Here is a 20,000-nt window from a genome sequence, read left to right on the forward strand (position 1 = left end):
AAAACCCATCCTATCTTAGGCATCCCCATATCATATCACTAGCTGTAATACTAGTAGAACACAATGTAATATTTCAACTTACTTGTTAGCTTCAAGTGCACGTAGCAAATGACAAAATCCCACCCACCCACCCAGGGGCAATGTGAGCTAACATAAAAGTTGGTATTGGGTTCATTTGGTCGCACCCAATTCCAATCAGCACCATTGGTGTAAATATTTCCTCGAGCCACCGAAAAAACCTGCTTGCTTTTCTTACATCAACATGGTAGCTTGTATGGAGTTTATTCCATCTCACATGACCAATAACTTTTCCACTATTCTCATCATTATCATCACCAACATCGCCATCATTGCTCTTGTCCTTTGTTTCCACCTTCAGTTCCCCTATTTTATGTCTCACCATGGGATTTTTGTGCATTTGTGGATGAAATTTGAACATTGAACAGATCTCTTCACTGGTTGGAAGGGTAGCTTTGCTCCAAGGGAACAAGCAGACATCAATGGGCCCACAGCCCTCATTACCCCATGCAGCTGCAGAGAGAAAAAATTGGGAAAGCATTTCTTTACTTAGCAGATCCTTGTAAATCTTTCTAAAACCATCTTAATTAATTTGAAGACTGCATTATCACATAAAAATAAAAGGCCCTTTTTATCAATGTAGAAGACTGAAGTACATCCATGCACTTAACGCATGTTTTACTAGGATGACCGACAAAATTTTATGCAAAATTTATTCTCTAAGCTCTTTGGAGAATACTAATACTCCCTACCGAACCACCACTTTAAAAAGATAAGAAGAGAGTTCAAACTGGCAAACAAGTGAAACACTGGCAGGTACAAACAAACAAGAGAAAAAAGAACAGCAACTGGGACTATGTAACTGTATATCATTCAACAGAAACAAGGATATTTAACAAAGAGACAGCAAGGAAACAGAGAAGATAAATGCCACAGAGTGGTTGAATCAGTGCCAGAGCTTGCGGGTTTGTGTCCCAGAGAGACCACCACTCAGGCTCCTAACCCATTGACTCCTAAAGAGGCCCCCATTAAAGTGCAAAATTGTCCGGCATTAGACAGGGTAAAATCAATGAGGTCTCACTCCTGGGGGTCAAAATGGGTTAAAGATGACATCGGTTTTTGAGTGGATGTTGAGGTGGTTAAAGTTACAGGGGGGGAAGTGCTGTCATCGTAATGACAACAGTTATTGTGAATGGCTTGCCTTTCAACTCATCTCCGATTAGGACTTTTAAACAATAGAACCTGTCTTACCAGTCCCTTACTGCTAACAATGTGAGACGTTAAAGAACCCGTACACTGCTCGGGAAGAGTAGGGAATCAAATTTTTCCCAGTATTATGGTCTACATGTATCTCTGCCAGCATGTGGTCGACCTGGCTGAATTGGCTTGAAGAACTTCTGAGCACACATGACCACACAAGCAAAAAGTATTACAGTGCGACATGCCTTATTGTGGCCACCTACAGAAACAAAGTTTTCTACAAATTGTCTGCCAATCAGGATGTGTGAATTTGATTGAAAGTCACGCCCTCTTGCAAAGTTCACACAGTCGTAACTTGAACACCGTTGCATGGGTTGTTGAGTTGATGTATTTACAAGTAAGTGTCCAATGTGAAAGTTTGTTGGGTGGCAACAGTAAGGTGCATTGCACTGTAACCACAGCCAGGAGTTAGGCTATTTGCTAAGTGCTGGATCACTTAGACACTTAAGACTTAGCTGTGGTCCTCTTATATGATTGTTTTGACAAAAACGTGGCAACTCAAATGGCTGGGTGACTACAGTAAACTCACATGGAAAACAGCAGTGTGGAAAAACAAACAATAACACAACAAAAACTCCCAAACTAAGATGGTAGGTATTCTATTCTTTCTTTCTATTTTGTCATATACAGCACTTACCACAATCCAAAAGTAACTCATCTGGTTCTGCAGCTTTCTGTATCCGTTGCAGGATGAAAAGAGCACGCAAGAAATCTCTGTACTTTAGGTCAGTATGGGTTTTGAGTTCATAATCTGCTAAATGCACAACACCACATTTCCATCGCCTTGGAACAACTGAAAAAACCCATGCATCTGGTTCCTCGTAATTTGCCCAGTAACAAAACCAGCTAGAACGATCGGACCACATTTTTAGCATTCCTGATGCCTGTTCTTCCACTTCAAGGTCATATTGGCTGTACACATATCTTTTGCAAAACTGCTCCGATGAGAGAAGGACCTAACAAAAGGAAAGAAGCTCCTCAGTTTAAGTCGAAGCAAAACAAAAGAATTTTAAAAGGGACTGCACTCATTTTTGCCGATCTGCTTCAGCTGGTTAAGATCTTTCCTCAGCTGCTCCAACTGACCTTGCAATCGTGTTTTCCGCCATGGTCCTTTAGTTTTCCTCTTGTTGCTGTGGGGTTTCACCCCCCAGTCTTTCTGTTACTACATGTGTACCACTGCTTTAACAAAGAGCAGTCTGATCTTTAATATAATGGTAATAGGGAACTTTAGATCTGAAGACGAGGACGATTACGAGTCGGCCTCCAAACCTTATGCGCATGCTCAATCCGGAAAACCTGTACTCATAGTTGTCCTCATCTTCCGATCTAAAGGTCCCTATTATGGCAGCCACTTCTTCTACAGCCCAAAGCTCTTCTCTAATCCTCTGTTTTGCAGTACCCTCCAATACTGGAACGTTACCCTGATCTTGGTTCACTTATTATCATAATTATTATTATCATCGTCATCATCATCATTATTATTATTATTTATTATTATCATCATTATTTTGTTGCATATTGCTTACCTTCCATTCTTTGCATACTAGCATACATTTGGTAACTTCTGGAAGAGGTAGAAACAGAGCTATCTTCTCGATGACCTCAGGCAAAAGACCCGGTATTTCTTCTGCAGCCATAATTTTCTATATTTATTACTTTCATCCACAGCTGCATACACGTTTGAGGATACACTATGGATAATCTGTAAACTCTAACGAAGAAATAAATCATAATCTAGTTACCACCACGAAATATGGAAACCCTTAGCAAACGTGGCATTCTGAACAATAACCAACAAAATGTCTTTCTGTAGTAGCACCGTTTTCTAAAAAACTACTAATGCAACAATAACTATACTTACAAATTTAGCCGAAAATCCACAAGATTTTCAAAATGAACACCAAAATGCAGTGAACTGGCTTTGAAACGCAGCTTAGAACTTCAAAAGAAACCCACGAACTGCCTCTTGTCACAAAAGCACTAAAACAACCAGGCGTTGCAATTCAGGCCCAGGCCTTTTTCAGGAAAGTAGATCCCTCGGGGGATGCGGGACGAGTGACAACAGTCGGATTCAGAGAGAGAATGGTTACTTCAGGTTAAATAGGCCACTTTCGACAAATTTATTTCAGCTTGAAAGAGAGGTTTAGAAGACAAAGACAAAGGAAAGTGGATGATGTGCCAATATCTTTCGCATTCATTGTAACTTGTTTCTATGGTTTTTGTCCCCTCTACCTCACTATCAAGCTGAATACTGATAATTCGAAAATGAACCATTGTACTGGACGGAACATAAAATGCTTGCAGGAATGGTGGGGTGCTTTGAGCGTACTGATTTGCGGTATGACTCATGCACATCATCGCGATGAAGTGTCCAGGATCCGCTCTCCATAAAGAGTGAGATGCAGGGATCGGATAATTCGGCTTCCCATCTCATTCAGACAATCATGCCAAGGGTGAAAACTGGACGCGTATTTTATTCAGGAGGCTCGGGGCGGCGGGTCTAAAACACAGGTGACAGGTCAGGTGACAGGTCAGGTGACAGGTTGCAGGTCAGGTTACAGGTCAGGTGAATAGGGAGAATAGTTTTCTGCCGACGAAATTGACTATTTTCACCATCCCATGATGCAATTCTTTTTTCTTTTTTTTTTTGGGGGGGGGGGGGGGTGGGGTGTAGTTACATTAAAAAAAAAAACTGTACAAGTTTAACATTTACTGTTAGGACTGTTATCAGGCTTCAGTGAACTGAACATCAATCGTTTTAATGCAAATATTCCCCCTCTCCATCCCAAATAACCTGTATTATGGAAAGGATGAAAAAAGCGAATAACGACAAATATAAATTAAATAAATTATGGCAGCATCCATAAGTCCTGTCATCACGTGTTATATCTTGTGAGCACATGGGTAAAAGCCACAGAAATGGAGGATAAGAGCGAAGCCGAGAACGCAACAAGGTAGGAAGCAATTTCCACGTGAAATTCGTTGTTTTCGTTCTGCTGGAACGGATTTAATTGCGTACGTAGAGCCACATTCTGAAGCTTAAAGTAAACAATGCCGCCTTATTCGCGCGGCGGCCACATTGGCCATAGGCAATAGATTTGGCACCCCGAGCCTTGAATTGAAATGTTTGGGGACGAATTTCGGTGGGGCAAAACAAAAGGTTTCAATCCCTCGGGACTCAAAATGACCCGCGCTGTGTGATTATGGCCTATCGCTCCCAAATAATGAACTAAAATGACAAATGTCATGTGTAACTGATATATTAAAATTTTATTTTTCTGCAGCTTTCTATAGAATTAGTTTCTGTTCTGCTAGATTTCATTAGCTTTCGGATTTCAAGCAGACTACAATAGTTCCGCTTCTCTTCCTCGATTCTTGATGGTGGCTCGCATTCTGAAAGATGGTTGTAGATCTCGTCCAAATCGTGCCCCAGACTTCCGGCGACTAACGTGGCCAAGAGGCTCTGCGACCAGAATGAAATGACGCTTACTTTCAGATCCCTTGCGGTTTCCCGTTTGATCCAATCGGGAACTCGCGTGAATACACCAACTTCTTTGTTTGAATTTTAAATTTTGAACGATTTCGACGACGTAATAAAAAAAGAACTTGGCTACTGAGTCCGTCAAGCCCTAACACTGATCAACAGCTGTTTTATCACAAAATTTACTAAATGTCAACTGAGAAAATTGTAGCCTTGCAACCTTGCTTTTACTCTCTTCAAAGACCTTGAAAACGAAGTTGAAAAAAAATTAAAGCAAGGTTACCTCTTTGATTTGGTTGATGTTAAGTTTAAACGATACACCCGTGAGTTTGTTTGAGAAATGCCAATGCTGGCGCTATTTGGTTCAGTTGCATGTCTTGATCGGCCACTTCCTATCACTCCTATTTTTTCAAAGCGAACTTCGGAACAAACCTTAGCGATAGGCATTAGCAACTTTATACCGAGCAAATGGCTGAGGTATTTTGATAATACACGTCCAACAAAACTGATAAGATAAGGTTGGAGCTCCAAAATAATTTCGGTAGTTCACAGCCCGGCGTTTCGTTTTCTTTTTTAAATGTTACTTCGGCCTTTGATAAAAGAGAGGAATTAGCCATTATCGGCATTACGTTCTTAATGCCCCGAATTTTTCACATGAGACGAATTATCTACAACGAATTTATGTCACTAGTCATTTGATTGAAGCTTCATTTCTGTCCTTATTGCAGAGTGGCTCCAAGGCGAGATCAAAGCCGTTGAAAACACGAGTCGCAGGACCCAATGCACTTCGAAAAGAGAGTTCCAGCTCCCTTTATTGCCATACCTAAGAGAAAAAACAATGGAAATAAAAGGTATTATGAGAAATAGTGCTGTAGGAGATAACCAGTCTCAGTCGAATTACGCCAAGCCCAGGGGAAGCGTTTCCCCAACCCGGTAACACGTTCCAACATTAAAACTATTGTTGGATCAAAAATGTTAGAACGTGTAGCATGCATGTTTGCTGCGTTTGTTCAACATTTTTTGTTGGAAGAATGTTTTGATTTCAGTCAGGACGCAGCTCTTTACAACCTCTAATTTCATTGGATCCCTTTAGGACGCAACTCTACTGCTTTTAGGGATATAGGGTCCTCCATTGCTTCTTTTGTATCGTTCTTTGGGTCTATTGTTTTCTGAACCAATCCTGAGAGTCGTTCCGAGAGCTGTGTGGCGGCCCTTTGATTTCGATCAAACGTTTTCTCTAACATAAAACAAATGTTGAAGCGTGTAGCCACCCTGTTCACAACGTTGTATTGCAAAGACCAATCCGAGAACCATGAGTAATCCAAAATGGCGGCGGTGACTAAAGTGACGTGTTTCTAACAATGCCATATGTGTATCCAGCATTTTCAGAAGCGTTCTTATAACTATGTTGGGACGTGTTCTTCTAAAAGTGTTACAACGTGTAGCCGGGACTTAAAAAGTTATATCACTGAACAGCACCGCGTCTAAGCAAAAAACTACTTGCGCCTTGGTGGTGCACTGTCCACAGGTTAATAGAGCTTTTGCACGGCAGTCATGTTGCATGGCAGGAACAATAGATTCTTTTTTTATGGAAAAAATAAAAAGAATCTATTGTTCCTGCCATGCAACATGGCTGCCGTGCAAAACCTCTAATCTACATCTCCACCGGACAAACGCCGTTGACAAAATATTCGGTCCACAGTCCACAGCGTTGTTCAAACAACCAACAACTAAAGCCAGGTATTCTCACCTTAGCATTTTGACATTCTACAAAACGTAAGATCATCACTTTACCATCGAACGTGGCGAAAGTCAAACCTCACCTTCACTGTACTATCTACCGCTCCAGAGAAAATTCTGCCTTTCGTAACTGCCAGAGCTGCCACGCTCCCTTGGTGACGGAGAAGGGTCTGAACACAGGTAAAACTTTCCAAGTTCCACACCTGCAGTAGAACAAGAGGACGACTTCCACCGTGAACACTGAATCTGCGTTTAAGGATGCTAATTTGATGATTGAGAGTATTCATTGCTGCGATTTATATATCATTCTTTCCTCATTATTTCTCCCTGAGCCACGTCCAATACTGATACAATAAGGAGCTTACGGAAGGAGGGCGACGACGAAGACGCCAAAGAGAACGCACAGGTAACCCAGGCTCGCTGTGTAGCGAACATATAAGGCGAAGTTTAGGTCTGAAAATTTGCTAGAAAATGGAAATAAAAATCGATAAAACTTACCATGTGGTGAGCTGTTGTTGTCTTTAATACGTACACGAAGTTTCGGGGAAAATGGTCCCCGTTCACCTTCCTTCATAATATAGTGACAAGGTAGGAGACGGAAGCCAGCTTATGGACTCCGATCGACCCAAAACAAGTACGATTTTTTTCGCGAAAATCGAATCCAGTCGCTAAATAAACACGCTAGGCTCGTGGAAAATGAATTTCTCTAAACCATGAATCCACTGAAGCATCTCCAGGTAGCAACGCGAAGCCACCAGACTCCGTAAAACTTGTAAGTTAACCTGCTAAAATGGCGGCCAGAAGGCGTTGTACTCGCGAAGTGTCCAATTCAAAATGGCACTGAACTCTAGACGCCTGGTGACGAGTTTAATAAGTTCTGGAGGGAGGGGAGTCCCACATTGCTAAAAACAAAACTCACTGAGCAATGTGGGACTCCCCTCCCTCCAGGGGGACTTATTATACTCGTCACCAGGCGTTTTGAATTGGACAATTCGTGAGTACAACGCTTTCTGGCCGCCATTTTAGCAGGTTAACTTACAACTTTACGGAGTCTGGTGGCTTCGCGTTGCTACCTGGAGATGCTTCAGTGGATTCATGGTTTAGAGAAATTCATGTTCCACGAGCCTGGCGTGTTTATTTAGCGACTGGGTTCGATTTTCGCGAAAAAAATCGTGCTTGTTTTGGGTCGATCCGAGTGCATAAGCTGGCTTCCGTCTCCTACCTTGTCATTACACTATGAAGGAAGGTGAACGGGGACCATTTTTCCCGAAACTTCGTGTACTTATTAAAAACAACAACAGCTCACCACATGGTAAGTTTTATCGATTTTTATTTCCATTTTCTAGCAAATTTTCAGACCTAAACTTCGCCTCATATGTTCTCTATATTTACCTACACACAGTGAGCCTGGGTTACCTGTGGAGAACGTCGTCAAAAAATATTTCCCGTCATTGTAATAACTTCGTTATAACCCCAATTCGTTCGGAATGGAAAGTGTGCATCAACATTGCAAAAATAAAATTGGCATGAATTGTGTGGTTGTTTGGGGAGAAAATTGAAAATGTCTCGTGTTCTCACGTCTTCTACACAACCTGAAATTTGGTCAATTCACGTCGTTGGCAGGACGAGGACAGCAAAAAAATGTACCAAAATGAAAAATGCACGTGCACGGCGTGCAGAGCTTTTGTTTTTGCTCATTAGAGCTATTGTTTTGTGGCGTCCTCGCAGGCATCATCGTAGGCTCCCTAATCTTTTAAACGAGTCGTCAGGACTGAACAGACCTTAAAGAATGAACGAGTCTGCAAGTTGAACTTACAATCCGTACGGACAGTATAAGACGATTTGTACGCATCACACAGTCCTTCCAGTGTTAGGTCTATACGTACAGAGATTGAAAAATATCAAGCCCCAATTTTACTTTGAGGCAGGGGACTTGAAATTATCGGACAGCCCTTCCTTGAATTAAATTGAAATAAGACTAGTGTGTTTGTAAGCATTACAACCAACGAACCCAGGTTCTCTTTCTTATATCCTTCATCACTGGGACAAGTTGTGAAAAAAAGGTTAGAGAGAAAAATCTTAAGTCCGAGACTTCCCGTGCCACTCGCTCCGAAGAAAAGCATTTCAGACATTTTGTTCGATTACGTGCACAGATAAATTTGTGTAGTAACGCAATCCACTGCAAATTCTTCATAGTTTGTTTGAGCCCAAGAAATCCATTCATCGATACAAATTCATGCAACAAAAGCGAAACCAAAACTTTCTAAAAGGTGAACATGAAGATGAAGGTGAGGGTCCTGCTTTGTCAATATTTCACGTTGCTATCGGAAATTAAAGGAAACTGAAAGAAAGGATGTAGTTTGTCGCAGATTCACTTTACGTGCTGTGGCTACTTTTTAGGCCATGTCGCTTGTCGGAATTTACCCTGGCAGAGCCTGTGTAGAACCCAACGCATTTCTTTGTGATCCTCGGGGTTTGCACTTACCCTCAGTGATCTGTCATAAGATGCACTAAACAAACGTGTTTGACCAGGAGCACTCAACACAGCCAGTCCGTACACAGTTCCCACATGACCTACATTCAAAGATCCAAACTTCAAATTCACATTTTTGAAAATAGACTGGCAACCATTAACTTCGCGTCAGGAATAATCTCACGATTGCTCTGAAGACTGTATGCACAATCAATTCACCCCAACGTCAATTGCACTGTATTTTTTTTTTAATTACCTCTAACTCTATTCGCTTTTTTCACCAATCCCATAATACAGTTCATTTAGGGGCCGGAGGTCATTTGCATCAAAACAATGGATATCCAGTTCACGAAAGCATGATACCGGCAGTCTCAAGAGTAAATAACTTGTATTGTTTTTATGCCCCATTCACAAATTTCAGTCAGCAGTTAGGCGGGGCAATAGGCCACTTTGGAAAATACCATAATACTCTTTGTTTGTCCCCCCACATTTTGCATAAGCATTGTTTCTCTTTTCTCTTGGGACCATTGTAAGTCCCAAGAGAAACTGGAAACTATGCTGGAAAATCTGGGAGGACAAACAAAGAGTATTATGGTATTTTCCTAGGTGGACTATTGTCACATGAGCCAAGTTTCATGGCCGAGCTCCCACGAGTAAAGCATCCGAACTAGCAATCGGAAGGTCATAGGTTCGACTCTTGTAAAGGACTGAGCGCTCAGATTTTTTCCGAACATCCCCGAGTGAGATACATAATAACTCTAGCCGGAAATAAGAGCAGATGCTAAACTCGGGAACTCCAAATTTAAGGCTCGGCTACACTCGACCACACGCCGCATTCTTATCGGAGTTGTTTCAGCCAGGAAGCTGCTAGCCAAAGGGGGATCGCGACATGTCACGCGCGAGTCGCGACCTCCTTCCTCAAGTTGCGCACACAATAAACCATTTTACAGTTGTGTACTTAGTTACCTGGCCTGTGAATGAAAGTGAGGCTAGAGTTGACCTTGTTGTGATAGAGACCTCAATGCTTAAAGGCCAACTAATTAGCATGGAAATAACATCATTAACATAAGAAAGGCAGAGAGGTCTGTATTATAACAAGGTCAACTCCAACCTCAATTTCATGTAAAGGCCAGGTACCTAAGCACATAACTGTAAAAAGGTCTTTTGGCAAAATAGGGAGCTTGCCAGCAGGCATCTTCAATAGGAGTTAAAAAATTGTTTGCCTGTGGTTGGGTTAAACAAATAACGGCATTATTACATCTGAACATTTAGAAAGTCATTGTAATGACGGTAGAGTTACGTTTCTAAATCAAAGATTACTCGGACATACTCTGAAAATAAATACAAACGTTCTTAACAGGGGTGGAACTACTGCTGTCGTTTAATAGCCCGTTTCCAAAAGGTGCAATAGAAAGGTGTATGGAAAGGTCATCGGTTCGACTGTCCTTGGTGCAGCTGTAGAATTGTCTCTTATCTGCAGAGGTTTTATGCAGAGGTACAAAGACCCAAAGGGCACTGGGGTCTGCATGCGCATGCTCCAATCTGATTACTGACTGGATTTTGACTTTGTTAATCGCCGACTGGTTGCCATCATTTGAACTATTTCTCGTTGCACGATGATATGAAGCGCATTTGAGTATTTCCGTAGCGAAAAATTGCTACATCTTTGGTATTATAACTCGTGATTCCGATTCCGCCGTGCTGAGTGTGTATAGGCGCGAATCAGGCTACCAACCTATTTCATGCCTGTCCTTTTTCCTTTGAGCCTCTAAGGAGGCGAGATAAGCGCATGCCCGACTCCCGGTTTATCATACCTGCGTTACTTACCATTTAACGTTTCCAAGTGCTTGTGTGAGTTCAAATCGTACACCTGCGTAAAACAACCATCGTTAATCCCGGTCCTCAAGAGACGTACAAGCAACTTACGCAACTCAGTAGCGTTTAGATCATTTGTACCTTCTGTCATTGTCGTTTCCAGAGTCCCTAGTTTCCTTTGGTCACGTGATAGGAGAAATGAGGGACTCTGGTAGCAGAGACTCACCGGATCGTTAGCGCATGCGGAATAGTCAAGAATGTATTTGCTCATATCTTAGGGAGGGAGTGACCGTCCTGCTTTGCCTTTTAATACTTATAATAAATACTTAATCTGATTGACCACTCCCCATAGGGGCTTTTCAGGGCCAATGAAATATAATCACGACAGAACAGAACATTCAACAACAACTGTTAAGAATTCCAACACGCCGGAGGCAAGCTAGTTGGCTATTTACAAGTGCAGCTGAGAAGTTGAACCAGGGAATACCAGGAACAAATTTAAAGAGTGGTCAGAACGTGTCTTGTAACCCGGGATTCCCGGATCTCAAGGTAAGCGCCCTAACCGCTGAACCGCACTGCCTCCTGCCCGGCTGCCTCCTTGATGATTGCTGCGATTTGAAGCCGGATTAGGAGACACTAATTTCGCTGAACTTAAAAATTTAGCATTGAAAAGGGAACAAAAAGCTGCCTTGCATGCAGTCGCTGTATAGAAACGAGACTTCCCGTGAATTTTGCCCACGGGGTTTGGTTATGGGGAAACTGATGCACTACTTAGTACTTTTTTTTTTGGCGTGGTCGACGTACTTGTCGCCATTTTTGCAAGCCTTATTCATCTCTCGGGACGAGAATGACAACAGCGCGTCACAATTCCCGCCTTTCGAACAGGAAGTGCGCGGTAATTTATCACTTAATTTTCGGTGCGCATTCAGTTTTTCTTAACCGATGAAAAAATTCGAATTTTCTTTTGCAACCAGAGTCACTCGCAACGGTAAGTGAAAGCGAGTGGCTCTGGGGACGAGAATGACCTTCTGTTAGAGTAACAGACAACAATTGACGACAAATTAGTGCGTCACCCAGTGTTGCTTCTGCTTGACCAGGCTTAAAAAAGATTACAAAGAAAGTGCTGAAGAGTTTGTTTTATCACAAACAAACGAACACGCTTTGGGAGGGCGTTCATTTGCATCAAAGAGCGCGTTAGTAGCTTGAGCAAAAACAAGTAAGCTGCAAGCCGTGCACGTACATCATTCAACCTATGCATCTGCATACGCTTTGCACGTGCATTCATCAAGTTCTGCAAGAGAAGCGTTTCTCAGCTATCGTCCAAAAGCAACCGAAAGCGTGAAATAAACAAGCTAAAAATTCCAGCCTTCTTGCATAACGTTTTGACCCTTTTCACAGATAATATATCAACAGTCTAAGCCAGGCTCGAGAAATCCCAACGTAGAGGTAAATCAAAGATCGTCCATTTAACTGTCTACTTTAAATAAAATGAAATCTACAACGCTGAGAATGATTTTGTCCTTACTTGTATTTGGTTTTCGTACGTCCCACAGACTACATACTCCTTTGTGACAGCAAGAGAATAAACGCTGCCGCCTGAAGTCTGCAGGACTCGAACACACTCTAACGTATCCAAGTCCCAAAGCTGCAACATAAATGAAACACGTTACTGCGACGCTTTCACTTTTACGAGATTCAGGGCATACCATAGGTGGCTTGCATTCAAGTGCTTGAGACCGAGATGACAATAATGTAAAGTATAAATGCTGGATGAACAAAAAGAGATAATGAGAGATCTTTCTTTCCACCAACATGCCCGGTATGGCGTAACTTGAAAGCTACTTATCATACGAGGCGGCGTGGTCTAAATTGCTACTGCGACCAAAAAAAAAAGGCTTTGGATAAAAATCAAAGCTCAAAATTTTACAAGTCAGGTGTTAAGCGAACACGCTTTTAAACTCTGAAGAAAAAAAGAAAATGATTTTTTAATCATAGTAGCACTTTAAAGCATTGGATTTGCTTACAAAAGAATACATTTTTGGCCGCCATTTATGCAATCGGTCTATTTTCGATCAAATGCCCAGGCTTAAAGTGTGCAGATTAGCTCTTAACACTTCAAACGGTATCTTTGGGAGGGAGCATGAAACGACTACTTTACGTCTCCTTTTGGCCCTAAAGTTGTTTGTTATGTGTTTGTCATAAAGTGTCCCACAAGCCTGCGGCAGATCTATTCTAGTCACAACTGTTGCGCCAGGTTCAAAATCCAGAGCAATGGTTGGATTTTTTTTCAGTCGACGTCCGGGTTAAATTGCTTCTTTTTTTTTCCCCCTATTACAAAAAGATGAGTGCCTGTGATCTGGCTTGATAGCTAAGTGAGGTTTCAATACGAGCAAGCATTTATATAGCGCTTTTTTTCCGTGAGACCAAAAACTGAAAACAACCAACAACGGCTTGTGGAGGGCTTCCATGACGGCATGAATGATGGGCGTCACAATCTTCTTGAAATTACATGGACGATTCACAGAAGTCCCCGATCTGAAAGACCTCCGTGCCCCGTGTGTGGGTTCTTAAGCCTACTTTACATGTGATTTCTTGCATGTATACGATAACATTCAAGAGCCATTGCTCAGGTGGTTGAATTTCTACTGGTTAAACCCTTGTTAGGCTTTCGCGCGCCCACTACAACCATTGTGCACATATATGGATGCTACTATGTCATTTGATAATTAAAACAATTGCACAATAGACAAATTCGTCGCTAAACATGCCCTTTCTAAATGTACCTTAATGGTTTGGTAGGAACCACTGAAGAGGTGTCTTTCTGACGCAACCAATGCGCGCACCCAGTGATTAAGGCCTGTCAGTTCCTGCGTTAGCTCCATGGTCTGAAGATTCCAAACCTATCAACAGTAAAACGATCACGATTAGAAAACGGTTTGATTTGACGTTCAGAAATATGAGAGCAACCGGAAGATTGCATTCCATTGAAATATGAGCTAAGAGCTGTGCAATTAGGGTACCATCATTTATTTTGTTATTCCAACATTCAGGAATTTGTGTCTGAATTTCTATAGGGTTTCCTTCAGCTACTGTCTAAATAACGTTCATAACTGCAATTTTATGTTCATATTCACGTCGTCTTCGCGTTTATTACGAACTCACAAAAAAACAACAAACTTCCATTTGGCTTGACAACGAAATTGGTAGAGCACTTAGCCTGCGAAGGCAGACGTATTTCCGGCGGTCGTTTCCGCCGGAAATACGTCTGCGTTCGCAGGCTATAGAGCACTCCACGACACCACGAGTATCGCAGTGGTCATGGATTTAACATCCGTTCAAGTCTGGATTTTTCAGTCTCTCCTTTCGTTCCTGCTTAAGTAACGTTCAAAACTACGATGCTCTAAAACCTTGCCATGTTTCTTTCCCCAGTTCAAAACAATGTATTTTACATTCATATAGTCTCTTCATATTCACTCAGCCACTCTACCCTCTTAGATTGCTTGACAGACAAACAACAATACCCAGTATACATGTAAATTTAGCTCGCGGGAATCAACCAACACTCAGGGTCTTTGAAATAACTGACGAGAAAGTGCTGCCTCTGTGGTGACACCTGCAAATGGTTAGACTCTCCATTCTTCTCGGATAAGGAGGATGAACCGTAAGTTCCGTCTCACAACCCCTCAGTATTCATAACCCTGTGTGACGTTTGAATTCCGTGTTCAATTCGTATAGATACCTTTATTTTCTTGAGAGAACCACTGAAGAGCATGTTTCTTTTTGTAACCAGGGTACAGACCGGGTTCTCGTGACCACGAATGGAATCGAGCAGCTCGAGAGCTTCGAGACACCACACCTGACAGAATAAGAAATAAAATGAAGGCTGGCCCTAGCGAGGAACTGCTTCTTCACGCGCTTTATCTGAGTATCCTTCTATTTTACGTTTTAACGACACCGCCACACTCTTTAACAGCATGCACGATTGTTTATATCAATGATTTGCCGAGACATTGCAATTGACCTGTTTTTTACGCCATCAACATGACGGCGTATCGCAACAATATTATATTTATCCGTGTCTCTAGACATTTTTTTTTATCGTGGTTGCAAGTTATGGATAGGTTTGCCTTATACCTACATTTATTGTACAATCTGCAGATCCACTGTAAAGCTTTTTGCTGCAAGAAAGAGAGAAAAATGCATTTAAACTCGGTGGTTCCGAGCGCGGAAGAGAAACAGCACCTGAAGGGAATGGATGAACTTGTAAAAACTGTTGCGGACAAGAAATCTTGCTTCTCACACGCAAAAAATAGTTCAATATAAGGTCAACAAACATTTTGCTTCCCGCGGGCGCAAACTTTCCGAAACAAACATTTCCAGTTTTCCACCAGAGCATCAAGCCAAAAAGACAATGTTTCTTGCTTCAGTCATGGCCAAAAGTAAATAATGTAACCCCAAAAGTGAATCCTGATAGGTCAGAGAATACATGTTAGATGCCTATAAAAAGAAACAACTGACATACTCGTGAGTGCACAAGGCCAACACAATTCCACTATGTCCTTCCAGCGTCTTCACACACTTGTATGTCGTCAAAGTATCCCACACCTTTGTAAAAAAAATATAATGAAATAAACACATCACTGATTTGTTGAATGGCGGTGTTTGACGCGCCGCTAAACGCTGCCCAAAAATCAAACGAAAACTGTCGGCTTAACGTTATGCTGTTAAACAAGGGAAGCTTGCCTTCTACTGATGTCCCTGGCTTGACTTCCAGACCCGGCGGTACATGTGAGTTTAGTTTGTTGGTTGACTGACTTTAGCGCTGGTTTTCACTAGAAACGCCAGCGTAAGCATAAACAACATACGAAGCCGAATGGACCATATTCGTATTCTCAGTATTGGACTGGAACTAGCTTGCAATGGAGGCTAATGCGGGGGAATATATTAAAATGTATTTGCTTTTGAGAGGATTCCCCCGCATTAGCCTCCATTGCAAGCTAGTTCCAGTCCAATACTGAGAATACGAATACGGTGTATTCACTTGTGGATTGCGGCTTTTGTCCTAAAAAGTTGCGAATTAACAAAACGCTAGTAGAATCGTGTATGTTGCGTTTGCTTGTGCTTCTGTCGTACATTTGTATGTGCAACTGACCAGTCTTATTTGGGAAGCAGATGTTTTTTTCTCATCAACAACCAATATTTTACTCAATTACTTGCGCTGCGCTGCACATGAGCCTGCTGAGACTATCAGCACTCACTATATTATTCTGGTTCAGTTTACGATGGCTCACTGACCTCGCTGTCCTTCGTACGCGAACTGTACATCCGTCACGTTTGCTCATATCGCGTAGCTAGCACGTTTAACATTAAACTTAAGGAACAGAGACATTAAGTGATCAGTGCACAGTAAAAGGTCCCGGAAAACTACGGAAAAAAAATTTCAGACATGACCACCTTTTCCACCATAATATATATGCCACCCGCTAAAGATATTTCCCATTTAATATCGCAGTATGTAACGAACCTTTATTGTCTTGTCAGATGACCCACTAAATAGCCAATCACCATTGGTACATAACGTCCAAACGGGTCCCTTGAGAATGACAGAAAGAAAAAAAGACATGTTTCTACCGACGATGAATCAGAAAAATCTCAGTTGTCGGAAAAGAAGTCGAACCTTACACCTTCGGAAAATACACTACTGAGCTGTAGATACGTCCTACATACTTTGCGCGGTGAAACGTCGAATAACGGTTACAGAATTTTCCTTGCAGCAGTTTTTGGAAAGTAGTTTTGCACAACCAAAATCCTCGCTCGGGTAGAGTTATAAACGATGCGCCTAGTGAATTTAAATCTTTACACACTCTCTTACCTGGTGACCGACAAATGTACCCTTGCACTTGAATAACGGCTGGATATCAAAAGCTGAAACAATAAATAGTTGGAAGAACCAAACAACACCCTGAGTGATTTTCTATCGCGCATGGAATGACTTTCTAAAGACATTAGAATGAATACATGTTAGCGGGCCCTAGGCGCGGGAAAACAAGACGAAGCAGTTACAACTGATTGGCTGGAACGTTGGCGCGAGCTTACACAACTACGACGACGGCCTCGAGTTCCACTTTTGAAATGCTCTGCAAGTGTCCATGATTTATACTCGTATAAGCGGGATAGAAGCGCAAAGTTCATGGTCCCGTGCTCAAATCCGCAACAAAAATTCAAATCCGGTCACTTCGCGTCGTTTTTTTGACCACGACCACAAAGTAATGCAGAAAATTCAAAAGGTACTTGCAGGGTCCGCAGAGCCCTCGTGTTCACTCATTAAATCTACTGTATCGTAACGTTCTCGAAGCCTTCCGTTCTGTCGCTGTTGCGAAGCTTCGTTTTAAGCCAATCACCAAAAACTCCATCACAACATTTCTTTTGACACTAAATTGCAAAAGGCTTGCTCGAAGAATACTTTGGAACACTTAAATGTAACTTAATTCAGTTGAATTTCCATAGACCGAAGTTGTGAGAACTTACTTCCTACACCCCAAAGCCGCGCCTCGACATTTGACAAATCGGTCTGTGTGAGAAAACCAAACAAGAGAAAAAGCAAATGAGATAAAGTGACGGGAGACGTGAGCTAAAATGATCAGTTCTGTCCTCTCTGTGATTATGCCGTTGGCGAATTACAGCTCGACATTTGAGACATTTAATAAACGCCACGTTTACGGCAAGCAGAGCAGAGCCTCTCCAAAACTCACCCCAGAGGGCGAGCAAGAGAGGCTATGCAGAAATCGTGTCAAGCCCAATTGCAAGTTTCTGGACTAGTCACTCAGGTCAAACCGGTTAAGGCAACGCGCGCATCATATGCAGGCGGAGGTGAAAATCGAGCCTTTAGTATGATCTAAGAGTGCGATCAAGACTTGGCCTGGGTTTCAAATTGTCTCTTGCGCATACTCAAAATTCTGCAGAGTACTTCCTTTGTCGTCGAGTTAAGAAAGGCAGCTGGCAGTGTGGGTGGGTAAACGTCAGAATTTGCGTTAAGCCAAAAACAGAAGGACGTTGTTTGATTTCAGGTCACTTCTTGTCAGTTATCAACAGATGTCGAAAAACTTCCATTTAAGAGAGAGACAAGTTTGAAAAAAAAGAGTTTCCAAGTTTTTATAACTAGCAATAGTCTGTCGTTTCCCCTTTGCCATTTCACGCGTAAACGCGACACTAAATCTCTCTATTTCTATTCTCGTTAATTTTGTACACACACCTGGATTTGCGAAATGCTTTGTCTCGAGTCCAGCAAATCTGACGACAATTTTGTTTGGCTTTCATCCAACAGATCTGCCGACAATAAACAGGACGCTAGATGAGCTTAAGGTGGCTCAAAGAAGTTTCCAGCACTTTCCAAGACGTAGATTTTTGATGGGACATAATTTCTACTCTTTATCAATTGATGCTACAATTATGGTATCAAAATACTGCCCAATCACTAGCGAACACGTTGGTATTATTTTTGTGACACAATAGGTTACCATAGCAATACTATGACCTGCTAAAAACACCCTTAATTTCAGCTTTAAGCGCTTATATTTAAAATTCTGTATATGGGGTTCAGGGCCGTCTTAATTTTTCGAAAATTTTAGGTGGCTCTGAACCCCATGTACAGAATTTTTTTAAACTTTGGCAAAAGTTACATCTTATTCTGCTAATCAAAATTCTGTTATAAGAAAAAATTTCACCGTACCCTTTTTGAAATATAAGCGCTTAAAGCTGAAGTTAAGGGTGTTTTTAGCAGGTCATAGTATTGCTATGGTAACCTATTGTGTCACAAAAATAATACCAACGTGTTCACCAGTGATTGGGCAGTTTTTTGATACTATGATTGTAGCATCAACTGATGAAAAGTGGCTATAATGACACATCAAAATCTAAGTCTGGGAATGTGTTGGAAACTGTTTTGAGCCACCTTAAATGGAGAATAAAAACTTTGAACTTTTGAACGGAAAAGAATCTTTTATGGAAAATGAAGTTACCTATTCGGATATCCACCGTTTTTTCCATCCTGTCCACTCGCTCTGTCAACTTCAAAATCATCGCTTTTAGAAAGACAATTTCCTGAAACAAATTTCAAACTTTTTGCTATTTCATGGACTCTAATGAAACCACGTTCAGTTACACCAGTCATCTTACTTTAAGATACTCCCGACGGGTTGGCTTAGTTGGGTGTGCATCGAACGATCCTACGGGAGCTTGTGAGTTCAACTCTGGCGGGACCAATACTCTGGGTCTTTGAAAGACTGCCTTTGTAATAGAAAGTACTGCCTTTGTAATAATACCTGCAAATAACTTTCATTTCTTCCGGACAAGGACTATAATATTAACCCTAGGCTGCGTCTAGCAACCCATGTTCATAAACTCTGTGGTTAAAGATCCCCCACACTATTCTAAAACAGCTGGGCACGGAGTTCCCAGTGTTGTGGCCCGAATTCTCCAGCAAGACGTAGAAATCTTGGCTGTAATATCTTAAAAAGTTCGCCTTTTATGAGGCCTCATAAGCAAAACAGCCACAACTCAAAGACGACTTTGCCTAGTGCCGTAGACGAGATAAGATGATTGTACCTGATCCTTGTCTTTTAGCATCGTTTTGACTTCTTCCATTCTCTTGTCAGTGTGCTGAAGAAATTCCTATTAAGGATAATGGTTATTGGTACATACCCCATGTGTGAATAGTGCTTCTTGTGCAGTATAGACAGGATTGGTTGACTGACAAGCGATTTCCACAAACTACTAAAGCAGCCGAATTAAAACAAAATATCCCGGCACTATAACTTTCATTGTACGTCAGCTGATAGCTAATGTCACTTAAATTAACCATAACAGGCAAATCTGACAAAAATAGAAGTCGGATCAACAATTCCTGGACCTGGGTTTGTTTGTATGTCATTTGCGAGTCGATTTAACCCAGGAATGTAAAAGCAACACCAATAGATCTGTGAAAGCCACAGATGATTAATTTGTAACATTTCATAAATGTGAACCAAACTTTTCAATACTGGCAAATATAAATGGCTTCTAAGTAAAACAAAAGTAAGACAGAACACCAGAATTTCCCCTTGAAGCATCCTCGAAATTCCTTTGCCACCAAATAAACAGAATGCATGCCAACGACTAGCCTGTATTGTTGAAACTATTCCCCATTTACACCTCGTTGCATGCCCATGCTGACAA

The 20,000-nt window shown here is 41.7% G+C and overlaps 2 protein-coding genes across 2 annotated transcripts in view; both read right to left on the reverse strand.

Moving 5' to 3' along the window:
* The window catches only part of LOC137969901 (uncharacterized), a 4,097-nt gene extending 828 nt beyond the window's left edge, over positions 1-3,269 (reverse strand). The window contains exons 1-4 of the mRNA XM_068816308.1: positions 3,140-3,269; positions 2,805-2,989; positions 1,916-2,234; positions 1-531 (exon numbers count right to left, since the gene is read on the reverse strand). The exon at positions 1-531 is cut by the window's left edge and continues 828 nt beyond it. Coding sequence (XP_068672409.1) covers positions 92-531; positions 1,916-2,234; positions 2,805-2,915 — 870 coding nt within the window. The 5' untranslated portion in view covers positions 2,916-2,989; positions 3,140-3,269 and the 3' untranslated portion in view covers positions 1-91. The remainder of the gene's footprint in view (positions 532-1,915; positions 2,235-2,804; positions 2,990-3,139) is intronic.
* Positions 3,270-4,529: 1,260 nt separating this feature from the next.
* Positions 4,530-20,000, reverse strand: part of LOC137970142 (E3 ubiquitin-protein ligase TRAF7-like) — a 38,393-nt gene continuing 22,922 nt past the window's right edge. The window contains exons 11-25 of the mRNA XM_068816640.1: positions 19,392-19,457; positions 18,806-18,887; positions 18,040-18,113; positions 17,316-17,358; positions 16,660-16,712; positions 16,312-16,380; positions 15,310-15,392; positions 14,926-14,965; positions 14,527-14,643; positions 13,571-13,687; positions 12,313-12,432; positions 10,800-10,842; positions 8,985-9,073; positions 6,583-6,702; positions 4,530-5,582 (exon numbers count right to left, since the gene is read on the reverse strand). Coding sequence (XP_068672741.1) covers positions 5,571-5,582; positions 6,583-6,702; positions 8,985-9,073; positions 10,800-10,842; positions 12,313-12,432; positions 13,571-13,687; positions 14,527-14,643; positions 14,926-14,965; positions 15,310-15,392; positions 16,312-16,380; positions 16,660-16,712; positions 17,316-17,358; positions 18,040-18,113; positions 18,806-18,887; positions 19,392-19,457 — 1,128 coding nt within the window. The 3' untranslated portion in view covers positions 4,530-5,570. The remainder of the gene's footprint in view (positions 5,583-6,582; positions 6,703-8,984; positions 9,074-10,799; positions 10,843-12,312; positions 12,433-13,570; positions 13,688-14,526; positions 14,644-14,925; positions 14,966-15,309; positions 15,393-16,311; positions 16,381-16,659; positions 16,713-17,315; positions 17,359-18,039; positions 18,114-18,805; positions 18,888-19,391; positions 19,458-20,000) is intronic.

This window comes from Montipora foliosa, chromosome 9 (genome assembly GCF_036669935.1).
Source record: "Montipora foliosa isolate CH-2021 chromosome 9, ASM3666993v2, whole genome shotgun sequence".
Taxonomy (NCBI): domain Eukaryota; kingdom Metazoa; phylum Cnidaria; class Anthozoa; order Scleractinia; family Acroporidae; genus Montipora; species Montipora foliosa.